Source organism: Macaca nemestrina, chromosome 4 (assembly GCF_043159975.1).
Source record: "Macaca nemestrina isolate mMacNem1 chromosome 4, mMacNem.hap1, whole genome shotgun sequence".
NCBI lineage: Eukaryota > Metazoa > Chordata > Mammalia > Primates > Cercopithecidae > Macaca > Macaca nemestrina.
Genome location: NC_092128.1, coordinates 14,397,483 through 14,422,944, shown reverse-complemented (window position 1 = coordinate 14,422,944; position 25,462 = coordinate 14,397,483). Strand labels below are relative to the sequence as shown.

The window sequence follows — 25,462 nt, the reverse complement described above, 5'->3', positions numbered from 1 at the left end:
GTATATTAATATTAATGTTTGGCTGAAATATTTTTTTCTGTTGTTTTCAAGTCCAGTTGTCAGACTATTCTAACATCAAAGACCTGACAAGAATTGTATGAAAGTGTCTTATTTCTATTGAAAACAACCTCATCAATTAAAGTATTATTTTTTATTAACAATAATTCTGAAGTATTTTTTTACCATGTAAAAAAGAATACACACCTACAGGTCTATAAACATTTTCTTCTCAAGGAAGATGGTCTTGAAAATAAAATATGCAATGCTTGATAACTTAATCCCATGAACATATTATAAATTTGCATCAAAAAATCTATTTCCATATTCAATTTACATATGAGAGTCACCTTGAGCTGTTTCTTAGAATCTAAACGTAAAATGGAGAAATAGCACCATTCACAAAGGGAACAGTAAAATGTTCCATGAGATATATCCAGAGAACCCTTGAAACAAGCTAAGGGGGCCTTTGTTAACGTGAACGGATGTTGAATTTTGTCAAATGCTTTTTCTACATCTATTGAGATGTTCATGTCGCTTCTTTTTTGGGGTACAAATGCACATTTTCAAGTAAAAAGCATTGTAGATAAAAGGAACATAGAATGAAATGTTGAGCATCGATTTATTAAGGTTGCACATGAACATTTTATGCTAAGTTCTAGTTCGAATTGGGTTCATACATTGTTTTAAATGAAGCGTATGTTAAGAATAATTTTTTAAAAACGATACACTATTTAGCTTTAGAAATAAAATTCCTTATGACAACCTGGATGCCATGCAGCATTAAGTGTTGCTGCTAATAATCTTAAAGCCACATTTAACCTATTCAAAGTTCTGTCATGAATGTAGCCACAATGAACTAGTGCTTTCAAGAGCAGCAATCTACATCTAATATGTAAGTTCAATGAACACAACATAACATCTGCATACTGAGTTGTATCTATGGCCAACTGGTCTAGGCTCTTGTCGCTAGAATTTGTTTTTCTCAGGGAGAGGATAATGTAGCATTTAAGAACACGAAACAATGCCTGTGTGACCAGAATGCAGGTGCATGCCATCTCTGCCCCTTGCTAGCTGTAAATAATACCTTCTGCTTATGTTTTTTCACCTGAGAAACTGGAAAAATAAGAATAGCTACTTTACAGAATTGTGGTGAGCTTGTTATACAAGTTAACAGAAAACAAAAACAAGCAAGTTAATACCCATAATCACAGCATGGTGCTGGACACGTGGTGAGACTCGGTCAGCATTAGCCATGTTCACTATTTTCATTATTAATGAAGAGCCTGGCTGCTCCCCATGTTTGATAATTGTTATTGATAACTAAATGTGAACCTCCCATCTATGAATATCACTAAACCCTCTCCATGCTAACTGATATGACAATGAGGTACGTAAGAATTTGTCTGAAATAGCTGGTTCCTAAGTGGAAGTCCGTGGATAGACAGGCTTAGGGCTTCTATAAACTCTTCAAATAATATTTAAAATTTTAAGTACATTTATAAAGGTACATTTTTAGGGAGAGAAGGTTGACAGTTTTTATCAGATTCTCAAATCAGCTTATGACCCAGAAAAGTTAAGAATCTCTTTAAAAGATAAAATCCAAACTTTTCCCTGGCACGGGAGCTGGTATCCAATTGCTTCTCTGCCCACCTTTTTAGCCTTATCTACCACCATCCCCTTCTTTCCTCTCCGAGAAACAACAGATTTCGACATCTCCCAAATAAACTGTGCAGTGTCTTAACTGCACACATTTTGCTTATCTTGTCCCCTCTAGGGGGTCTCCTGATCCCTTCCCTCTTGGTAACTCTGATTCTTCTGCCTATTTTGAGGCAGGCTCAGGAACGCCCTTCTCCAGGAATCCTGCCTACACCAGTCTGTGGCATGGTTGGTGCTGCTTCTCTGGGCTCCCATAATATTCTGCACATACTTGTAATACTGTTTTTTTTTTTTTTTAAACCTCATTCTATAGCATTGTTCTATTTAGTGAAGAGACAGTTAGCTCTTTGAGAGTAAATTATCCATCTTCAATCCAGCAAAGTGCCTGATACAAATAAGTCTTTAATAATATTTTGATCGAACGAATACATTTTAAAAATTGTTCAATGCCTTTTATTTTTACCTGGCTTTCTCTGCTCCTGGAAATACTATATCGTATGAAATATGCTCAGAAAAAAATGTTAAGATCCTTTCATAGCTTTCAATTACTATTATCAACATTTCGAAGAGTGCCCACTTCTTAATAGGCTAGCATCACTCAGGAGAAAATCAATCCTTCTCCACTGTCCCTTGAGCGACATTTGTGTACGTTAAACTTGCCTGATAAAATGAGACCAATGTTCTCTACTCTGTGCCTTTTACCTTGAGGACTCCTACTAGGGATAAAATTGGCTTACTGTCATAAGACAATTGGAAAGGCCAATGTCTCCACAATGAATCAATTTTGGGGCTCCTCTGTCATCATGCCTTTTTCCACAAAGGAAGCAATCCAGTTCCTCATCAACACTATCTCAGCTAAAACAGAACATTCTTCCTTCTTGATAAGAAAACTGATTACATCTATTTATTTCTATTTAGAAATTTATCTACATGCAATAGAAGGTGGCAGGTAACTGGGTGCAGTGACTCACACTTGTAATCCCAGTGCTTTGAGAAGTCAAGATGGGAGGATTGCTTGAGGCCAGGAGTTCAAGACCAGCCTGAACAAACTAGCAAGGCCCTACCTGTAAAAAAACAATTTTTTAAAAAAATTAGCCGGGTATGATGGTACATGCCTATCATCCCAGCTAATCGGGAGACCGAGGTAGGAGGACTGCTTGAGTCCAGGAGTTCAAGGTTGCAGTGAGCTATGATTACATGGCACGGCACTCCTGCCTGGGCAAAAGAGCAAGACGCTGTCTCAGAAGAAAAAAAAAAAAGAAAGAAAGAAAAGAAAACTGGCAGGGAAGCCTACTTATCTGTTATAGAAGAATTTTATGGTCTTTATAGGTTATATTTGCATAATTCATTTACTTTTTAAAATTTACCTTTAAAATTATGATTCATTTCTCTACACGGAATGGCATCATACTACGCTCATTAATCATCTTTTTGGAGACAGAATGGTGGAGTGGAGAGAGTTAAAGGCTCAGTCTAACAAGGTTTTGAAATCTGGCTTTATCACTAACTGAGAAAATAACCCTTGACAAGTCCCTTTGCCTTTTTAAAGAACCAGTTTGTTCATCTTTAAAATCGAGTCATATCACCTCTACCTCATAAGGTTGCTTTGAGAACAAAATTGTTCTTAATAGGAATCTACAAAGAATCACATGAAGAACATTTTCAAAACATACATGCCCATTAACTCAAAGCATGCACTACATCGTATGAGTTTTCAGTATGTTATTTCCAAAAGCTACACCTGCATAAATCATGGTCCATTTAAGTAAATCCACACAATAGAGTACTAAGCAGTCATAGCAGAGGAACAAGGATGATCTCTAATTACTGCATATAGAGTAGGCTCCAAAATAACGTAAGTGGGAAAAAAAGAGACAAATGCTTATAGTATACTAGATTTCTTTTTTTTTTTTTTGAGACGGAGTCTCGCTCTGTCGCCCAGGCTGGAGTGCAGTGGCCAGATCTCAGCTCACTGTAAGCTCCGCCTCCCGGGTTCACGCCATTCTGCCTCAGCCTCCCGAGCAGCTGGGACTACAGGTGCCCGCCACCACGCCCGGCTAATTTTTTTGTATTTTTAGTAGAGATGGGGTTTCACCGTGTTAGTCAGGATGGTCTCGATTTCCTGATCTTGTGATCCGCCCGCCTCAGCCTCCCAAAGTGCTGGGAATACAGGCGTGAGCCACCACGCCCGGCCTAGATTTCTTTTATTAAAAAGAACAGGAAAAGGAAATACACATACTTTTAAAATAGTTTGTGCAAGAATTTCAAAGATTCTGAAAGAGGATGGTGGTAGTGAGGAAAGGAATGAAAACAAGACATCTCCTAAGACTGTCTTCTTCTGAATTATGTAATTACTTTAAATAATAACTGCAAAATTGAAAAATAAAGCCTTATAATTTCAAATAAACTACAACAAATGAATCTAATATTTTAATAAATTGATATCATAGCCACAGAAAGAACAAAACTTTGCATTTCAGGTGACAAACTTTAGAGACGGTACTCTGAGATATAACTTAACTACAGAAACACTTCCAAAGTCTTTAATTTCACTCAGTTTTACTGTTTGTATAAATATGAGTATTCTAATTTTGAAACTAATTACTATACATTATAGTATAAAGCAAGTATGCTATTTCAAACCAGAATTTTTTAAAGAAATATAAACATAAAACAAAAAATTTTAAAATTCATAGTAAAACTGAATTCAAAATATCAATATTAACTCATGATTTATAGATATATATGTATACACATACACATACACACACACAATTTTTCTTAGCTCTGTTCACTGGAAGTCTAAAAGCAATACCACCACACTAGAAATAAACACACTTATTGCTCAGTTTTGGTTTCTAAATATTATTCCCCATACTGAAGTATTTAGAATAATATGATATGATATCTGCAACATATTTTGGTGGCTCAAAAGAAAACACTTCTATATAGAGATACTAAATGGAATATATGTGATAAAATGTTAAAAATTAAAAATGGTTGAAATATATTGTTCATTGTACTATTTTTAAAAATCCTCTGTATGTGGCCAGGTGCGGTGGCTCACGCCTGTAATCCCAGCACTTTAGGAGGCCAAGACAAGCGGATCACGAGGTCAAGAGATAAGAGACCATTCTGGCCAACATGGTGAAACCCCATCTCTACTAAAAATACAAAAATTGGCTGGGCATGGTGGCACGTGCCTGCAGTCCCAGCTACTCAGGAAGCTGAGGCAGAATAATCACTTGAACCTGGGAGGTGGAGGTTGCAGTGAGTCAAGATCATGGCACTGCACTCCAGCCTGGCGAGAGAGTAAGACTCCATCTCAAAAAAATAAAACAAAAAAAAAAAACCAAAACAAACAAAAAAAACTGTATGTATAATTTTCATAATTAAAAAATTGATTGGGGAGAAAAAAGCCATATAGATCATGTCATGTCAATGCTGTTATGGATATGTCACCATTCAAATCTCATCTTGAATTTCAGCTTCCATAATTCCCACGTATTGTGAGAGGGACCCAGTGGGAGGTAAATTAATCATGGGGGCAGGTTTTTCCCATGCTGTTCTCGTAATACCAATTAAGTCTTACGAGATCTGCTGGTTTTATAAAGGGCAGTTCCCCTGCACACTCTCTCTTGCCTGCCACCATGTAAGATGTGCTTTTGCTCCTCTTTCACCTCCTGCCATGATTGTGAGGCCTCCCCAGTCATGTGGAACTGTGTGTCCATTAAACCTCCTTTTCTTTATAAATTACCCAGTCTTGGGTATGTCTTTGTTAGCAGTCTGAGCAACAGACAAATACAAATGCTTACTCCTGGGTGAACCTCACAGTGCATAGAAGATACGTAAAACTGATTATTTTTTTTCTTAATCCTTTTGGAGCCTTCCATATATATCCAATAAAATTTAGAGAGTAACTATGGATTCTTATAAAGAAAAGGTGTAGAAGTGTGTTCAGAAAATTCCTAGATTGTTGATGGATTTACCATGGATTCACCATGTTGTTCTATGCTTGGTTTCTTCATCTCAGAAGTAGGAAAAATGTACCTAGCTGCTTACTTAAAAGGGTTGCTGGGAGAATCAAATAAGATGATGATGAAGGTAGTTCATAAATTGTAAAAGTGTTAAGTGTATAAAAGTGTTAAGTATATAAGTAAAAATGTTATTATTTTTCTAATTTTCCATCCTTTTGGATACAGAGGATATTTTATAAATCATGCACACTGGTCAAGAGATTTAGTATATTAATATTCAGTATATCTTCAACATTTAGACTATCAAATCTACTTAATATTTTATAAGCAGTTTCTCAGTCTGCTTCAGAAAACAATATGAAATTAGGAATACCTCTCCTCGTCTATGTTTATTCAAAGTAAGTTTCTGTGTGTGTGTGTGTCTATCACCTTAGGTTATATCCTGCTAACCTGCTTTCAGACTCTGAAACTTTTTTAAAAAAAATTTCAGTTATACTATTCTGTATATATCTAAGTCAGATATCATAATTCAGATAATAAAGTTATGAATAACTCATTAGAGCTTTTAAAAGACACACATACTAGTTTTCAAAAAAAAAATCCTCAATAGACATGAGATCTAGAATCCTTTCCTTTTTCTTGGTAAAACTGTGTGGTGTTTGTGTGTACTTATATATTACATGTGTTCTATGTGTATGTATGTATTGTGGGGGAGGGAGACCTCTTACATGATTCCTTGAAAGAGCTTCAAAATATCTAGAGTGAATGTATGGTCTGAATAAATACCCTCCAGCCCCACCTGTCTTAGCTTAACTTTCTTTGTAAAATTTTCCACTTTTCTTCACTTTTAGTTTTGATCACTTTCAGAACAAGTAAGACCAAAATGCTCCCAAATTTAGAGGAAGGAAACCTTAATTGGCCGAGAAGTAGAACAACCCAGCTGGAGTTGTATGGAGTTCTTTATATAGAAACTTTCACTTATGCCAATCTTCTTCCCAGAAGCTCATTTCATTTCCCTGCTGGTAACACTCAAATCACTTCACAGTTCGTTGATAACTGCATTGGCAACCTTTTGTTTTCAATCAAAGGAAGATGCTGCAGCAATGCTCAATTGAACTAAGTATACATGACACAGGGTACCAGTGTCCTTGCCACAGAGGACTGTGGGAGGGGGGATAAAGGAAAAGATGACACCCTGCATCCAATATTCCATTACTTTAGCTAGAATTGGATTATGATAAATTGTGGTGACAGAGCTCAGACAAATGCTGATGCCATCTTTTCTATTGTTGTACCTGCACACAGCACTCTTAGGGATTGCATCGTCTCCAAAACCCATTCTCTGTCACTCATGGTTGAAAATGAAAGGCCAATGTACAAATAAGTTTTTAAACAATTTGCATGAAGATTCAATTTGATATTTCCTCCCTCACTGCTTTGAAATCACTGAGGGTCACAATAGGTTTTTGCTGATGAACATCTTTCTATAAATCTTCCTTGGTGAATGACTTCTTTAAGATCAAGTAACCTCTATGCTGTGTGGGTGAGGGGCAGGTAGTGTTTCACTCCTTTCCCCTTGAAACATCATCATATCCAGGTTGCTTTAAAGCCCACCAGCACCACCACCACCACCACCACCACCACCACCACCACCTGCATGTAATTGCTCAGCAGTAACATGCTACCAGCCACCAAAAGTAACAATCACTACCCCAAGTGAGCACCCAAAATACAAGGAAAAAAGCAATGTCAAACGGGAAATAAGTGGAGCAAGTTATAGCCTGACTCTTAACCAGGGATGTCCAGGCAGCCCACATTTTATAAGAGGAGGCAATACTGGACACTTCTGGTAATGGAATAACGCATTTAGATTATCTAAAACCTCCTATTTAGACTTGGCTAGCGTTAAACTGTGATAATTGTTATTTCATCTTTTACCAAAATATTCAATTATATGTTTTTTAAAGTTCAGAAAAAAGAAAAGTTATAACTCAATGAATTTCGTTTTAGGTTTAGAGTATTTGAGGCCCACAGGAGAAAAAAAAACATTTAAAAATGTTGGTTTTTATATGTTCCATATAAACATATAAAATGTTCCATATAAACATATAAAAAAATGTTGGTTTTGGTTGTTCCTAATGTTCCTCACCCATTTGCCTCCCAATTCATCTGTCGAAACCTAATCACCAATGTGATAGTATTAAGAGGTAGAGCCTTAGGCAGACCATTAAGTAATGAGGGCAGAGCCCTCATGAATGGGATTAGTGCCTTTATAAAAGAGGCCCTAGAGAGCTCCATTGCCCCCTCCACCATGGGAGAACACAGCAAGAAAGAGCCAACCAGCAAAGGAGCCCTCACCAGACGCTGAATCTGCTGGCGTCTTGATCTTGGACTTCCCAATCTCCGTAACTATGAGAGAGGAATTTCTATTGTTTATAAAACCAAGTTTAAGGTATTTTGTTATAGAAGCCTGAATAAATGAAGACAAAAGATGATAAAAATGATCCAGACGAAGGAAGTTTAGAGGGTTTATTTGGAAATGCTGCATAGGAGACAAAAATTTTGAGTAGGGTTTTAAAAGACAAGAATGACTTAAAAATATTTTTGAAAGTGTACAGTGAATTCAAAAAAGCAGACAAAAGAGTAGTTGTGGAAAGTGTGGACCAGTTTTCCCTAGACCAGAAAAGGAGTCTAAAAGGTTTGACACAGAGGTCCACCATGCCTTAGCCCCATACCACAGATGTTCAAGTAGAAGAGGTGGCAAAGGGTTTATAAGAGATGTGGAGCTGGGGGTTGGGCCAGGAGATTATTTTTTTTTTTTTTTGGAAGAAAATATTGGTTAAAAGTAGGGTGAAAAGTACTTCTCCAGTGTATGCTGGTATAATTAGTGTCCATAAATATCTGCAGCATTCTACAGACATGCAGCATGGCAGCTGCACTCTCAGTCATGCTGCACAAGGTATAAAGGCAAAATCCCAAATACAGGTGCTATGGTTTTGTTTTTAACTTGGAAAAATGGTCTCACCGAAACAGTTTTATAAGCCATTATTATTTCCCAGTTTAGCACAAAAAATCGACTTCTATAAGGGAACAACAAAAAAGGGTGAACAGTAATACAAAAGAAAACAAATGTATTTCAACTTCCCATTTAATACTTCCCATTTAATACTCAACTCATAGTAATATAGTTTCTACCCATATTGTGCCATAAAAACTTATCAAAATTTCTTCCTGGCTTTCTACCTTATCAAACTTCTTCCTGGCTGCCAAATCCATTGTATCCTATTTATTCTTGACATCCAAGCTCACCACTCTTTTGCTTTTTCACATATTGACAATTTTCAAGGTATACCTCCAGGCCAGATCATATATCCTTTTAGGCAATTCCATTTGGTTCCAAAGACAGATCTTTCTCTTTATATCCCAGAGTCAACTGCTGACCTTCCCATTTTGATCTGCTCTTCCCATTTGCTCTATCTCAAAAAAGGATAGCACCCAGTTCCCTAATGCAGAATGCAGATATTACACCGACTCCTCCCACTGCATTTCTCCAATGAAGACTTCTGAGCACACATCCCAACAAACTCCATCATCTTTCCTTCACTCTCATGTTTACTTAAGTTTACTTCCCATTCGTTCCTTGGATTTCCAAGAGAATTGGTTGGCCTCTACTTCTTCCATAAACAATCTATACTCCCACCAAATTAAACTTTCTAAAATGTCAATCAAAGTCATTCGTTTGATTAAAAAACCCTTAAAACCTGACCTTTATTCTCAATATAGAGACCATCTTCCTGGGGATTCAAGCAAACCCTCATGCTCTAGAGCCTGCTTCCCTCCAGCTGCACCTCCAACAGCTCCCCGTGATCCAGCAGTCTGCTGTTCCCCAAACGTGCCAAGTTCTCTTGTTGCTTTATATTCCTTCTACATTAAATGTCATTATTCCTTTCTTTGCCTGACTTCTTAGCAGTCTTGAGTTCAGATATCATCTCCATATCACATATGGAGTCTTGATATCATCTCTTAGAAACTATTCAAGTCTCCAAAACTGATTCTCCCTCACTCATGGTTGAAAGGAAAGGTCAATGTTCACATACGTTTTCTAACTATTTCCAAGAAGATTGAATTTGGTATTTCCTCCTATACTGCTTTGGAATCACTGAGGGATCACCTTAAGTTTTTGCTGATGGACATCTTCCTATAAATCTTTCTCAGTGAAAGGCTTCTTTAAGGTCAAAGAGCCTGCATGCTGCGTGGGTGAGTGGCAGGTATCAGGGTTGGGGACCACCGGCCCTGTGTCCTGTCTGGGTAAGATGCTTTATTCCCGCCATCCCCCTAGCTCCCAGTGTTTCCTCACATGTATTTCTGAATTTTAATATTTATTCTGTCTCTTGTACTAAACGGTGAGCAGCAGAATAAAGACAGTGCCTCTTATTTCTGCACTCTGAGTGCCTACCACAGTGTCTATCGCATCACAGGTATTTATTGAATGTTTGTGTTCGAAGTAATTAAACATGGATAAAACCACAGAGGAAATGTTTCTATGGAGATTTAAAGGGAACACTAGGGCACTTAAAAAATGAGAATTGTATAGCTCTGGAATTTTATTGTCTTATTTCATACTAAAATACCAGGTTTTCCTGCTTACATGTATGAGATTAACACATACTACAACAGGATAGGTTTTTGTGTTATTTTTTTAAATGCCATGTAGAGGAGGAGGAAAAAAAGAACACAAAGGAAAGGGGAAAGAAAAGAAGGAGAGAATGAGTATTGAAAATTGTTCCCTAGAAAGCCAGGCAACGCTTGAAGAGGGAAAAGAAGACGACGCTTAGCAAAGACGTATCTGTGTGTATTCCACGTGTAGAAGAATCTGCTGCGCTGGCATGGCAGAGCAAACGAGCCAAAGAAAAGAGAGAGCTAGGCAAGGACACAATTTGAAGGTAAAGAGTATTTTGGCCAGGCGTTGAACCCTGAGTGGCAAAACTTTCCCAGGGCAACGAGCTGAGGTGGGTGTAGGCCAGGTAGGAACAGGTATTCACAATGTGCCTTTTGGAAGATGGAGGGAGGTTGGGAAGGTCAATGTAACAGGCCATTTCTGGTATGAAATGCCTAGTGGTCCTTTTTCAGACCATTATTGCATCCGATCTTTTTCAATTTCACTATCAATTACCTACCAAAGCAACACTGCAGATAACCTTGGGCAGATCACATGAATGTCTCTGCAATTGCTCATCTAGAAAAAGATCTCTAAAGCTTGACACTATTTACATTATTTAATAGTTTATGATATTTAATAATATATATTCAATAGTTCCGTGATACTATGTAGTTTATACTAGGAATTCTAAAAGGCCAAGCAACAATAAAAATTACATGAAAGATACAGAGGAAGAATAAAATAATAATGATTATTCCAAAGAAGGGAATTAAAACGGGTAATAAATAGTGTGAGAAGATTTCAGCCTTGTCTAGAATTGAGAACTCCCTGTCGCCTACTCGAAATCATGCTGAGAATCACTTCTCTGATGTTATCACTGATGAGGTTGTGCTGGACATGTGCACACAAGGGTAGACCGACCCAGACGCCCAGTTCTCAGCAGAAACCATCAGGCATAGCAAATTTATATCATGAATATTCAGCTTCTTTCTATCAAACCCTCAGCATATTTTATCATATTCATTACCAGCATTACAAATGTATAATGTAAATAATGTAAGGACATTTTATAGTAAATAATTGATCTGGTGAAAGAGAAAAAAAAAAAGCAGCAGTAAAGCATGACTAAAATGATGAGGAAGAAATATTTACAACAGATTTGCAAGTTTGCTCAAGTGAGACAAAAACTGACAGAAGTCTGCTCTGTGCCACCTTCTCCTGTATCAGATACTGGAATCCTGAGCAGGAATCACCGAGCAAGGTTTAGGATAATGCAAAAGCCATGCCTTATTAACTCTTGGACATCTCATTTCTTGGTTATAAATCCTATTAACTTGTATTACAAACTGCCATAAAACTTGGAGATAGAAGATAATTTATGCTCAGTGTACAGAAGCAAATGTTTCTGTCCTCCTGAGACGCACAGGACCAGAAAATGACATAGCATGTATGTGAAACCAGGAGCCGCCCACACTCCGCACAGGCAGCATGATAAACATGGCGCTGAGCGCCTGACTCTTCAGCAAGAAGATGGCCTAACTCGTGACTGACATCCGCCATGTTTCGTGTCTGAAATGTCTGTCATCTATTTCATAGCATCCTCTCCTCACAAAAGGTGATGATGTCTTATCAAGAACACATTTTTGGAAGTAAAAGAGGGATGTTTATTTTAAGGAAGGGACTATTTTGGATTCGATTTTGAATTTTCTATTTTTCAAATGGCAAATTGAACATTCCTACAGAGTAAATGCTACCTACCAAGGTTTTCACTCAGAACGACATTGACCCGTAGTAAGTGAAATAAGCCAAAAATAAAATATGAAAAACCTTACATGCTAAAAAAACAACCAGCTAAAAAAATTCCAAACATCTTCCCATATTCATTTTGAACTGGAACTACCTCACTGTATCCTTGTTTTAAAACTCAATTTATAACTAATAAAAATACATCACAGAGAGGGGACTGAAAAGAGAACACAAACTTTAGACTGAAACAAACTATACACTTTAAGTGAATTGCTACTATGACGTATAGGTCAGTCCCAAATGACGAATCTTAATGATTATTAATGATTATTTGCACAACCTAGTCTCATGAGAGTCTCACATGTAAACACTCCAAAGGAAACAGAGAACATCACAGAAAGTCTAAGATGATATGAGGATAGATTTTTTAAAAAAAAGATCAAGAAAAGCGTTCCAGGGACTAGGACTATTCTAGCCAATTAAAATTAGTGTAGCAGATATAACACAAGCTCTCTTACCAAGTTACTAGACTAAAAATATTATCAGATAAACAGTTGCTATAAGATGATTTATTCCTCCTATTATTATCTTTAATTTCAGATCATCTAATTGAATAAAAATTCTAGAACACACTAGGCTCAAATCTAACACTCATAATAATTAACATTTATATTGAATTTTTACCACTTTTAACATACTTCAGCAAAGCTTAATGGTAAATCATTTAGTCTGCTTAAATGATGAAAGATTATTGTTAGATGTAAATTTTATTATGAAACTTCAGAAAGTCATTTTTCTTTAAGGATACAGCAACAAGATGAGGTATGCCCTTAAAGTGCATCCAAGATTTATCTTACTTGAAAATAATATCATAGGGGAAAAAATATATATATATGTGTGTGTGTGTGTGTGTAGGTACATATATGTACACATACACACACACACATATATATTTATATATACACATACACACACACCAACCGGCCATCAGTTATACACTGTTTATGGATAATTACCAGCCTATGGGCTGTGACTTTTTTCAAGAGTTTATTATTTGCATCTTAGTCCATTAACCCCATGAAGGAGGAAATGTAGTGTTGTGGAAAAAGTGCTGAGACAAAACACTTCACTGTGTGACCATATTATCCTGCTTTTCTCCCAGTATTGTTATAAAGCTCAGATAAGATGCTTCTTGTAAAAGTATCAGTATTATCTTCCTCCTCAACAATTGTATGTTAACTTTAATTTAAAAAAATACATTAAAAAATTTAAAGTTTTTTTTTTTTTTTTTTTTTTTTTTGGAGACAGATTCTCGCTCTGTCACCCAGGCTGGAGTGCAGTGGCGCGATCTCGGCTCACTGCAACCTCCGCCTCCCGGGTTTACGCCAGTCTCCTGCCTCAGCCTCCTGAGTAGCTGGGATTACAGGCGCCGCCACCACGCCCAGCTAATTTTTTGTATTTTTAGTAGAGACGAGGTTTCAACGTGTTACCCAGCATGGTCTCGATTTCCTGACCTCGTTATCTGCCCGCCTCAGCCTCCCGAAGTGCTGGGATTACAGGTGTGAGCCACCGCGCCAGGCCAAAAATTTTAAGTTTTAAAGTCATTCTTTATTTGGTGCTAAAGCATACGAGACATTTTCTTAAGTCTACTTTCGCAATATTTTTAAATGATTTCAGTTTAAATTGATAACATTTCTCCTGCCTGTCCTGTGATTGTATGTTCTAAAAACAATGAACAGTCTGCTGTAGATGTCCATTCTGAATACGTTCCCCAATGTATGCACGCCATGTAACATATAGGCACATTCAGTGCATGTATCACATATATTAATAACACCATTATATGAAGTAACACCTGACAGAGCCAGTTCAGCCCCAACGGTGCAAGTCTCATTTCTAGGATGTAGAATGCTTCTGTGCAGAAATTTTACAGTAGTTTTTTTTTTTTTTTTTTTTGAGACGAAGTTTTGCTCTTATTGCCCAGGTTAGAATGCAGTGGTGCAATCTCAGCTCACTGCAACCTCCACCTCCTGGGTTCAAGCGATTCTCCTGCCTCAGCCTTCTGAGTAGCTGGGATTACAGGCATGCGCCACCATGCCTGGCTAATTTTGTATTTTTTAGAGACGGGGTTTCACTACGTTGGTAAGGCTGGTCTTAAACTCCCGACTTCAGGTGATGGGCCCGCGTCGGCCTCCCAAAGTGCTGGGATTATAGGCATGAGCCATCACGCCCGGTCTATAGGAGTTTTTAACTGATTTTTAGTATTAATCCCATTCACATGTATACAATTAAAACTTGTTACCAGTATGGTGGATCACATGAGATCCATCCATACCTTAAATCCCCAAACATATTCACTTCAACATATGCTTTTGTGTTACTAATTTTCTTGCTATTTTCTTACTAAGAATGATAGAAGAGCAGAGAGTCAGGCTGTGTCTCGAGAAAGAACTCCCTAGAACAGAGTGGCCAAGATGAGCAAAGGCTGAACTGCTAACCCCATAGGTGGAAGCCTGTGCCTGCCATTGTCACTACTTTAAAGAACAGAGAGTGTCATCTTGCATGAGCTTTTTGCACCACACTATGTAATAATTACTTCATTAGGATAAGGTAATTTTATAGTTATTCCAATGACACAAAATCAAAATTATCACACAGAGAATCTACATTGCATTATATTTGGGGATTTGGCTACACAGGTACTCTTAACATGTTTACCACTTTAGAGAACTGAGGATTCTGCCTTAATAACTAAAGTCTAACACACTGGATGTTACATTCCTATAAGTTAGGTAGGGTCATGATTCCAGAATTTCTTTCAAGATATCCGTGGCTGGCAGTTTGAGAGAGACTTGCTTTGTATGTCAGTGTTTCCTTTTCCTGGGCCCACAAGCCTCAGTTCCTAGACGGCCTTTGCAGTTGGGCTGGGGCAGCAGAACTTCACTCCCGCAGAAGGTGACACAGGTCACAGGCAGGCCTGGCCTTTAAGAAATGTGGTGCCACATTCTAGCAATCAGTTTCCCTGCTTCAGCAATGTGTTCCAGTTAGCTTAGATATACAATGTGGGATCCCTCTCAAGCCACATCAGATATTCTATTAATAAGAAAAAAAAACCAAAACTTAATAAACCTAATTTTGGATAAGCCTCTCAGATCTGGAGTTGATCATAACTGCAACATAGACGGGTGGGGGTAACTGAGGTATAGAGGCAATATGATAGATTAGTGCTCTGGCCAACTGAAGACAATAAAAATACTAAAAATAAATAAATAAATATAAATAAGAGAATCTTCTAAAATGCATCAAATGTATCTTTCTTAAAAAAAGAATTCTAGGAGGCAGAGGCTGCCGTGAGCTGAGATCACGCCACTGCACTCCAGCCTGGGCAACGGAGGGAGACTGTGTCTCTAAAGAAAAAAAGAAAAGAAAAAAGAAAAAAGAATTTTGCCCAGAAGCCAAAAACTACCTTTTGATATAAAAAGAAGGCCAAGGCTAACTTTCATCTGGAGAGTGTTTAGCAAATCAGATGAACCTGAGCTTCAGTTTCTAAAGCCCCCAAGTATGGAAGGTTGTCAGAAGACAAAGCCCAAGGCCTGCCCAAGGTGGACATCTCAAAGGATGCTGTACCACGTAAAGCAGAGATCCGAAATATCAAGATGAATATAAGCAACACTCCCACTGGACTGCTAGGAAAAGTGGACAACCAAACACCTTGGCACTCCATAGCTGAGAAGATGAAAAAAGTCTCCCCTGAGCATTTGTAACCAGACATCAATTTCTCAGCAGTGTTACATTCAGAATCTACACGGACAATGTGGTCCAAAAAAGCCTCAGACAAAATGTCCTAAGTAGTTGGTGCTCCCACAGAACTGGGCTACAAGTCCACTCAGCAGCCAGGCAAAAGCAAATGTAAATTCTCCCTGGATTTACTTTTAACTCACGCCTCAAACAATTCCCACACTTATTTAAAGTTCTCAGAAATGTGAGGTCCCGGCCCAAAATCATAAAACAGAGAAGGAACTGAGGTCATGAAATATGAAAGCAAAAGTGAACATAAAAGGCAGCTGGCTTACATTAGAATTATTTTAGACTATAAAACCGGTTTGATAATTATGTTTTCAGAAAGAGCCCCTTGAAAACGTGAGTAAAGGGCACGCATGTAAGAAAGAATACTCGTGGCAGGAATTAAAAACGCAGAGGGTGGGTCTAGCGGCAGATAGGAAGAGCAGAAGCGGGACAGTGAACAGAACAGAGGTGGTGAAGAACTTCAGAATGCAGCCCAGAGAGATTAAGACATAGAAAATATGAAAGTGCTGAGATGTATACGATATAAGTAGAGGATCTTAAATACATATAATAGGAGGTACAGAAGAAAAGAGGAGAATAGGGCACTATTTGAAAACATAATGGTTGAGGGTTTTCCAGAAATGATGACAGCCAACAATCTGTAGATGGAAGGAAATCCAATGAATCCCAAGCCAAATGTATTTCAGAAAGTTCATAATTATACCAATTATAGGGAAAATACAGAAACCCAAAACAGTAAAAATACCTTAACGTAGAAGTCATATTTTAGACGTAGCTTTTTCTATCAGTGAATCTGCCAATTATAATTTTAAAAAGTATTGTACTACATCTTTAACTAGTAATATATTGACCAGAGCATCTACACGGAGAGAAGTTATGACTGCATACTTTAGCAGTCATACCATCACTTCAATGCAATATAACAAAGCTCAATGTTTCACAATAGTAGTAAGTTTCAAACTTCAGAAACTGTTGGGAACCTATGGGTATTTAACCAACATATAATTTGATAAGAAATCTAAAAAGCATACCTGTACTGCTAACCAAAATCTTTTAATGACTTTCCAAAACCTATGGCAAAAGGAAGTTCACATTCCATTGTGTGGAATTTAAAGTTCTTCACAATCAGTATCCCAATTAGTTTTCTCGTCTTATCTTCGGGCATTTTTCCATCCACACCCCATATTTTAGCTGCACAGAATTACCTGCAAATCCTGTAACATATCCTGCATCTCCGTGTTTCTTTTCTGGCTCCTCTTGAATTAAGTAACTTTCCCATCATCTTCCACAGCAAGAATCTAGTCATCCTTGAATATTCTGTTGAATTGTAAGCTCAGTAGAAGGGATGTTGCATGAAAGGATTTCTGTTTATATTGTTAACTGCTCTATCCCTAGAAAGGAGCCTGGCAAATAGCAGGTACTCAGTAAATGTTTGTTGAAGTAATTGAGTGAAGACAACATGAGTGCCTCTGCGAAGACTTTTCTTGCCACACACATGCCCCAGTTTTCTGTTATTTCATTTTTTGGTACTAATCTTTCAACACTGCATTATGATTACATTTGTATGAATGGATCTTCCATTACACTTAATCTGTAGAGCAAAGATCACATGCAACTCTTTATTTTTATCCTTCATTGCCATGCAGTGCAACAAATACGCAGAAGGCAGTCTGTAACTGTTGACTAAATAAATGGATAGTATTGTTTGAAATCTGAATTCTTCTCCTCTACTTTTATCCAGAAAGCAACATGGCTGAGACACACAAAGAGCCAGGAAAAAAAAAAATGCAAAACTGGCTAAAGAATAGTACGCATGCACTAAACCCACCCTATTAACCTATTAACCAAACCACAATTTCTAGTAATGCCACACTACAGATGGTAGGTAGGGTAGAAGCAAAACTGTAAGCAGTAGACTCCAATGAGAGGCGAACATGGAAAGATCTGTCCACTATCTTCAAACAAACAAACAAACAAACAAAAAGTTACCAAATGATATTTTTAAACTGAAATCCACCAATAAACCTCATAAAATGTGTTTGTTTAGTGAGAATTCTGTTCTATGCACTACACTGAGAGAAAATGTCGTTAATGTTTATCACTGGAAATGAAAGACATCATTAGAAATTATTCTGAGACAGAGAAACTAATCACCAGGCAACTTATGAATAGTAAAAGCTCAAGATTGTCTTCTAAGTGCCTAATGAAATCAAACCCAGTTTCCAATTATATCCAATTATAATGACAACACTCAAAATACATAAGAATTACATTAGCAGCATTTGCCAAGCCTTGTGTTTCCCCTATTGAGGTTTTTCTCAAATGTCATTCACATTCAGCTGTTCAAAACGCAACAGTGCTCAACTTAATTCTTAGTGGATTTAGAGTTGCAACATTTTATCTTGTTTTCTAGACATAACAAAATTTAAACTTTCAGGATTCTTCGCCACATTTTTGCTGGTCAGTGACCTGAGGCAAAACTAAAGTGGCCACAAGAAAGCACACATGATCAGTTCCACTCGCAGTTCAAAGACCCAAGCAGGGCCAATGTTTTCTCCTAGTCTACTCAAGTGGTAGATGCTTTGTGAAGGAAAGGGCTCACATTATATTCTCTTTTGACTTACTGGTTGGAGCAGGTAGATCAGTGATTCCTCTTGGATTATTATAACTGGAAAAGGAGTGATGTGAGTCGCTCGGAACAAGGTATTCACAGATGCCATAATCTGGTCAAAACGCCCAGCGAGGCCTCCCAGTGTCACGATCACATCAACCTAAGCAAGGAAGGTAAAACCGGGAGTCACATATAGTCACATATAGTCACATATAAAAAATAAGCAAAAATACAGAATATTGGTGTTTATGTTTTAAAATAATACATTAAAAAGGCTTAATGTGTGATCCATAAAGATGGCATGAGTTTAGAATAATACCTGTTAACCAAGTACCAATAGAACCTATTCAATTCCCAGAGAAATAAGTGGTATCAGGTTATGAAGCCAAATGTTGTGTTTCTCTGGTTCAACGGTTATACCAGGGATTTTGCAAAGTGCTTTACATACAAGATGTTCAAGAGTTTGACAAATGAATAAGTGAAGATATTGCAAGAAAAGACTCATTAGCCTAAGGAAGAAATAGATAATTGCCATGCTGTGGGAATGTATACTTCAAAATGGGGTTCCATAACAGCACTAAAAGTAAATTACAGAGAAGAACCAAGTTCTGAAACGAGTTTCCTATTTGTGACCTTATCAGAATGTAAGAAGAATGGGAATTTTTACTAAGGGTAACATGCTTCACATTAAGCTTAAAATATTTTAAGACAGTCAAACCAGTAACTAAGAGTATAACTGGATTGTTTGTAACACAAAGGGTAAATGCTTCGGGGGACGGAAAACCCAGTTTCCATGATGTGATTATTATACGTTGCGTGCCTGTACTAAAATATCTGTGTGTTCCCCAGAAATATACCCACCTGATATGTACTCAGGAATATCAAAAGTTAAAAATCAAAGAAACCAGGCAGGCTGGGTGCAGTGGCTCATGTCTGTAATCTCAGCACTTTGGGGACTGAGGCAGGCGGATCACGAGGTCAAGAGATCGAGATCATCCCGGCCAACATGATGAAACCCCGTCTCTACTAAAAATACAAAAATTAGCTGGGCCCAAGTGGTGGTGCGCACCTGTAGTCCCAGCTACTGGGGAGGCTGAGGCAGGAGAATCATTTGAACCCAGGAGGCAGAGGTTGTGGTGAGCCAAGGTTGCGCCATTGCACTCCAGCCTGGGCGACAGAGTGAGACTATGTCTCACAAAAAAAAAAAAAAAGAAAGAAAGAAAAAGAAAAAAAGAAACAGAAACCAGACAAACCATACATCTAAAGGATCTATTATTCTCCTTAGAGATCTTTTTAGAATTCAAAGAATTAGGTTTTGTGGCTCAGAAAGACCATGTAATCTAGGAAGTACGTATTACTCCAAATACACAGGCAATGTCCAGGACATCTGTTAATATTCAGAGGAAAGAGTTAACTTGTAAGCAATTAGACATAGACTTATCAAAGGGATGGCTTCTGTTTGTGATATCAAGTTAGGTAAATCATTTCTATTTATGTTTTGGAGGCCTTATTAAGAAGGCCTCTATAGACCAGTTGGGAAAGGCCCAGAGATTATTTATGACTTCAGGAAAACTAGAGCTTTAAACTGAAGAGAAATACATAAATAAGAAATTGTATACGAAATATAGAGAAAGTTCTAAGGCTGCAGTAAAAAGCTCATGGCATATTCCTATCCACATAATCCTAAATTCGTATCAGAAGCAAGGCCTGATAAAAGTTTATTCACTATACAGAATCTGAAATCCCCTTTTTAGGTTCTCAATTTTTCATTACTATACGCCAAGCCTTGAGGGATCCCATAACCTTTAAGACTGAAATTTAATCCCCATCTTCTACAATGGGATATCAGGATGAATAAGCAATATCTGTAAATCAATCATTAAAATTTTCAGAAGAAAGTAGCAGCAAGATTACCTCTCATCACTACTCATTTTCCCTACAGGAAGTATTTAGCAAGATTGATTAAAAACACGAGGATCAATGCAAGCTGCAGGTGGGACAGAAAAGGAATTGGCTTTGGATCATTTTTGCAGTTCTCTAGTTCTGGCTGTAAGTAGGACATCTGATATTCACAGAGATATCAGAAAGACGACAGAGTGTTCAATCTAAAATAGACCATTTGTAGACTGCAAGTGTGTCTTTTCTGTGTGAACCCAAACCCCTGTGCATTTATTTCTAACATCACCCAGTCATCCTTTGTTATAAACATCGACGTACTTGTGAATCTCTCCTTCTAGAGGAGGCCTATGAATCACAGCCACTAGCACAGTGTTTGCAACAGAGTAGACAACAGGTGTTTACTGAGATTCCCTTGAGCATATAAATACTCAGGAAAAACTGAATAAATAATCATAGAGGCAAGAAGCTAATTATTAGACTGAGTTAACATCACCTAACTCCTACAAAATAGTACTTTCTTACTTGGAAATGATTCCAACAGGGAGTAGCTTTTGAAAAAAGCAAACACGTCATATTTATTAGCTCAGATATACATCTGATGCTTTTATAAGCTTCATTTACAAGCTAATGACAAGAAAAACTAACCAATGTTTGTGGATTATTTACCGTGTGCTAGGAAATATCCTAAATACTTAGGATATCGGCAAAGAACACATAAGCCCCTGCCTTCATGGAGTTAACATTCAAATGAAGGATAATATCACTTGATAAAAAGGTTTTTTTATAGGAGTATATAAGTTAGAATGTGAAAAAGGTGGTAAATGCTAAAAGAGAATAATAGAGTAGAGAAAGGAAGATAAAAAATGGTTGTGGGGAATGTTTCAACTTTAAATAAGACAGCTACAGTAGGCTGCATTGGAAAAGTAATAAAGTAGACAAAGACTTGAAAGAAGTTGAGGGAATTAGCCACATATGTGGATACGTGGGGCAGGACAATAGGGGGCGGGATGATGTTTCAGAGAACAGACTATAGTAATATAGGGACAATGTTACATGGCTACAGGCATTGGCAAAGAGCTTTAGGAGTTAAGTTGCTAGAGCAAAATTAAAAATTAGTAGAAGTAGGAAAAATCAGAGTAAAATGCAAGTGTTAGATTTGTACAGAGCTTTGTTAAGTCATTGTAAAGTCCTTGGTTTTTATTAACATTAAATGGGGGGCCATTCTGGGCTGAGGATTGATATGATCTATGTATTTTAAAATGTCACCATGCGGAGGGTGTTGAGAATAAACTGTGAAAAGGCAAGAAGTCAGGATATAAAAAGAGATCATTATAGTAATACAGATAAGAGATAAGTTTGCTACCCTTTATTACTGCATCAAACATAATACCCAAGGCATCTACACAGCAAAACTCAGTGGTCAATTCCCAGTCCTTTTATTACTTAATCCTTAAGCAATATCTGACAAGTGAAAAAAAGTAAGGATTGCTTAAGAGACTTATGTGACACCATCAAGTATAACAACTTACACATTATTAGTGTACTAGAAGAACAAGAGAAAGAGAAAAGAACAGAAAATACATTCGAAGAAATAATGGCAGAAAACATCCCCAGCCTGGGGAAGGAAATAGAAAGCAAATCCAAGAAGCCTATGATAAATCAAATAAGATAAATCCAAAAAAGACCCACACCAAGACACATCATAATCAAAATGTCAAAAGTTAGGGTGTTGAAAGCAGCAAGGAAAAAGTGAATTGTCACATGTAGACGAATCTCCATAAAAGTATCAGTGTATTTCTCAGCAGAAATCTCGCAGGCCAGAAGGGAGTTAAATCATATATTCAAAATCCTGAAGGGGTGGGGGGTTGTTCTGTCAACCAAGAATACTACTCCCAGCAATCCTGTCTTTTGAAAATGAAGAGGTAGTAAATACTCAGACAAACAAAAACTGAGAGAGTTTATCACCACTAGACTTGTCTTATAAGAAATGCCAAAGGGAGTTCTTCAAGCAGAAGAAGAGGACACTAATTAGTAACATTAAATATATGAAAGTATAAAACTTTAAGTATAAAAGCAAGTCTACTGTCAAATCCAATACACTCTAACACTGAAACAGTGCTGGGTAAACAATTATACCTCCAGTATAAAGGATAAAAGGCAAAATTACTAAAAACAAAACTACAGCTTTAATAATTTTTCAAGTGATTATGTATTATAAAAAACATAAACCAAGACATTAAAAACATAAAATGTGGGAAGTAGAAGAGTAAATGTGTAGTGGGTGTATGGGATCAAAATTAAGCTGTTATCAATTTGAAATAGCCAGTTTTAAGTATGTGTTATGTAAGCCTCAGGGTAACCACAAAGCAAAATCCTCTAAGAGATACACAAAAGATAAGAAGAAAAGATCTAAAGCATACTACTACAGGGAGCCATCCATCAAACCACAAAGGAAGAACACTAGTGGAAAAAAAGAACAGAAGATCTAAAAAACAACTGCTCTACAGAAAACAATGAACAAAATGGCACTAGTAAGTCTGCACCTATCAATAATTATATAAATGTAAATGGATTAACTTTTCCAGTCAAAAAGCATAGAGTGGTTGAATATATTGTTGTAAAGACTCAACATGGAATGGCTTTTTTATTCCTTCATTTTCAGTCTATGAGTGTCCTTTAAAGACTTGCTTTACTTTAAAGGACACTCATAGGCTGAAGGTGAAGGAATAAAAAAGACATTCCATGAAAATGGAAACAAAAAGAATGCAGGGGCAGCTATATATAATACAAACAAAATAGACTTTAGGTAGAAACAGTAAAAATAGACAAAGAAGATTCTTATATACTGACAAAGGGATCAGTTCATCAAGAGGATATGACAATTGTAAATATATGTCCACCCAACGCTGGAGCACCTAAATATATAAAGTAAACATTAAGAGATCTGAAAGGAGACAAAGACTTCAACACAATAATAGTAGGAGATTTCAATACCCCGCTTTAAACATTAGACAGGTCATCCAGACAGAAAATCAATAAGAAAACACTGGACTTGAACTGGACTTTAAAGTACCACAAATGGACCCAAAAGACATACCCAGAACATTCTATCCAACAGCAACAGAAGACATACTCTTCTTAAGTGCACAAGGAACATTCCCCAGAATAGATCATATGTTAGGTCATGGAACAAGTCTAACAAATTTAAGAAGATAAAAATCATATTAAGTATCTTCAACATAGTCCTGAAAGTCCTAGCCAGAGCAATTAGCCAAGAGAAAGAAATAAGCATCTAAACAGGAAAGGATGAAGTGAAATTGTATCTGTTTGTTGATGTCATGATCTTATTAATATATACAGAAAATCCTAAAGAAGCTACCAAAAAATGGTTTAAACTGAAAAATTCAGTAAAGTTGTAGGGTGCAAAATAAAAAATCAGTAGTTTCTATATAGTAACAATGAACTGTCTGAAAAAGAAGTGAAGAAAACAATCCCATTAGTAATAGGATCAAAAAAATATTTAGGAGTAAATTTAACCAAATTTTAAGTGAAAGATCTGAATACTAAAAACTATAAAACATTAATTAAAAAATTAAAGATGACACAAATAAATGAAAAGATATCCCATGTTCTTCAATTGGAAGAATATTGTTAAAATGTCCATATTACTCACAATGCTACAGATTCAATGCAATCCCTATAAAAATTACAATGTAGTTCTTCACAGAAATAGAAAAAAACATTCATAAAATTCATATGGAGTCATAAAAGACACCAAATAGACAAAGCAATCTTCAATAAAAAGAAGAAAGCTGGAGATATCATACTACCAGATTTCAAAATATATTACAATGCTATAGTAATCAAAACAGCATGATACTGACAGAAAAAGATACATCAACCAATGGAATAGGATAGGGAGCTCCAAAATAAACCCACACATCTATGGTCAATTGATTTTCAACAAAATTGTGAAGAACACACATTGAAGAAAGTGTAGTCTCTTCAATAAATGATGTTGGGAAAACTAGATATCTACGTACGAAAGAAAGAAATTGGAGGCCAGGCATGGTAGTTCATGCTTGTAATCCCAGAACTTATTGAGGCCAAAGCAAGAGGACTGCTTGAGGCCAGGAGTTCAAGACTAGCCTAGGCAACGTAGCAAGACTCCCATCTCTGCCAAAAAAAAAAAAAAAAAAAAAAAAAAAAAATTAAAAATAAATAAATAAAAGGTAAAAGGTAAAAAAAAATTAGCTTTGCATGGTGGCATGCATCTGTAGTCCTAGTTACTTGGGAAGCTGAGGCAGAAGGATCGCTTGAGTCTGGGAGTTGTTTGGGTCCTTACCTCACCCCTTATAAAATAATCAACTCAAAATGTATGAAGGATTTACATATACGAGCAGAAACCATAAAACATAAGAAGAAAACATGGAGAAAAAGCTCTAAGACTGACATCGTTCTGGGTAGAAACTTCTTAGATAATGACCCCAAAATCACAAGTAACAAGGGCTAAAATAGACAAATGGGATTGGTTCAAACTAAAAGACACCTGCACAGTGATAGAAACAATTAATAAAGGAGGCACCCATCAGCTGGGAGAAAATATTTGCAAATCATACATCAGATAAGGGGCTACTATTCAAAATATACAAGAAACTCAGACTACTCTGTAACAAGGTAACAAATAACCCTTTTAAAAAATAATACTTATTATTTTTTATTATTATACTTTAAGTTCTAGGGTACATGTGCACAACGTACAGGTTTGTTACATATGTATGCATGTGCCATGTTGGTGTGCTGCACCCATTAACTCGTCATTTACATTAGGTATATCTCCCAATGCTATCCCTCCCCCCTCCCTCACCCCGCAACAGGCCCCGGTGTGTGATGTTCCCCTTTCTGTGTCCAAGTGTTCTCATTGTTCAATTCCCACCAATCAGTGAGAACATGTGGTGTTTAGTTTTTTGTCCCTGCGATAGTTTGCTCAGAATGATGGTTTCCAGTTTCATCCATGTCCCTACAAAGGACATGAACTCATCCTTTTATATGGCTGCATAGTATTCCATGGTGTATATGTGCCACATTTTAATCCTTTTAAAACAT

At 37.0% G+C, this 25,462-nt stretch overlaps 1 protein-coding gene across 4 annotated transcripts in view; it reads right to left on the bottom strand.

Moving 5' to 3' along the window:
* LOC105474828 (thiamin pyrophosphokinase 1) overlaps positions 1 to 25,462 on the bottom strand; it is a 391,525-nt gene that overhangs the window by 120,862 nt on the left and 245,201 nt on the right. For all 4 annotated transcript variants that reach the window (XM_011729642.3, XM_011729643.3, XM_011729641.3 and 1 more), the window contains one exon: positions 18,471 to 18,617. In XM_011729642.3, coding sequence (XP_011727944.2) covers positions 18,471 to 18,617 — 147 coding nt within the window. The remainder of the gene's footprint in view (positions 1 to 18,470; positions 18,618 to 25,462) is intronic.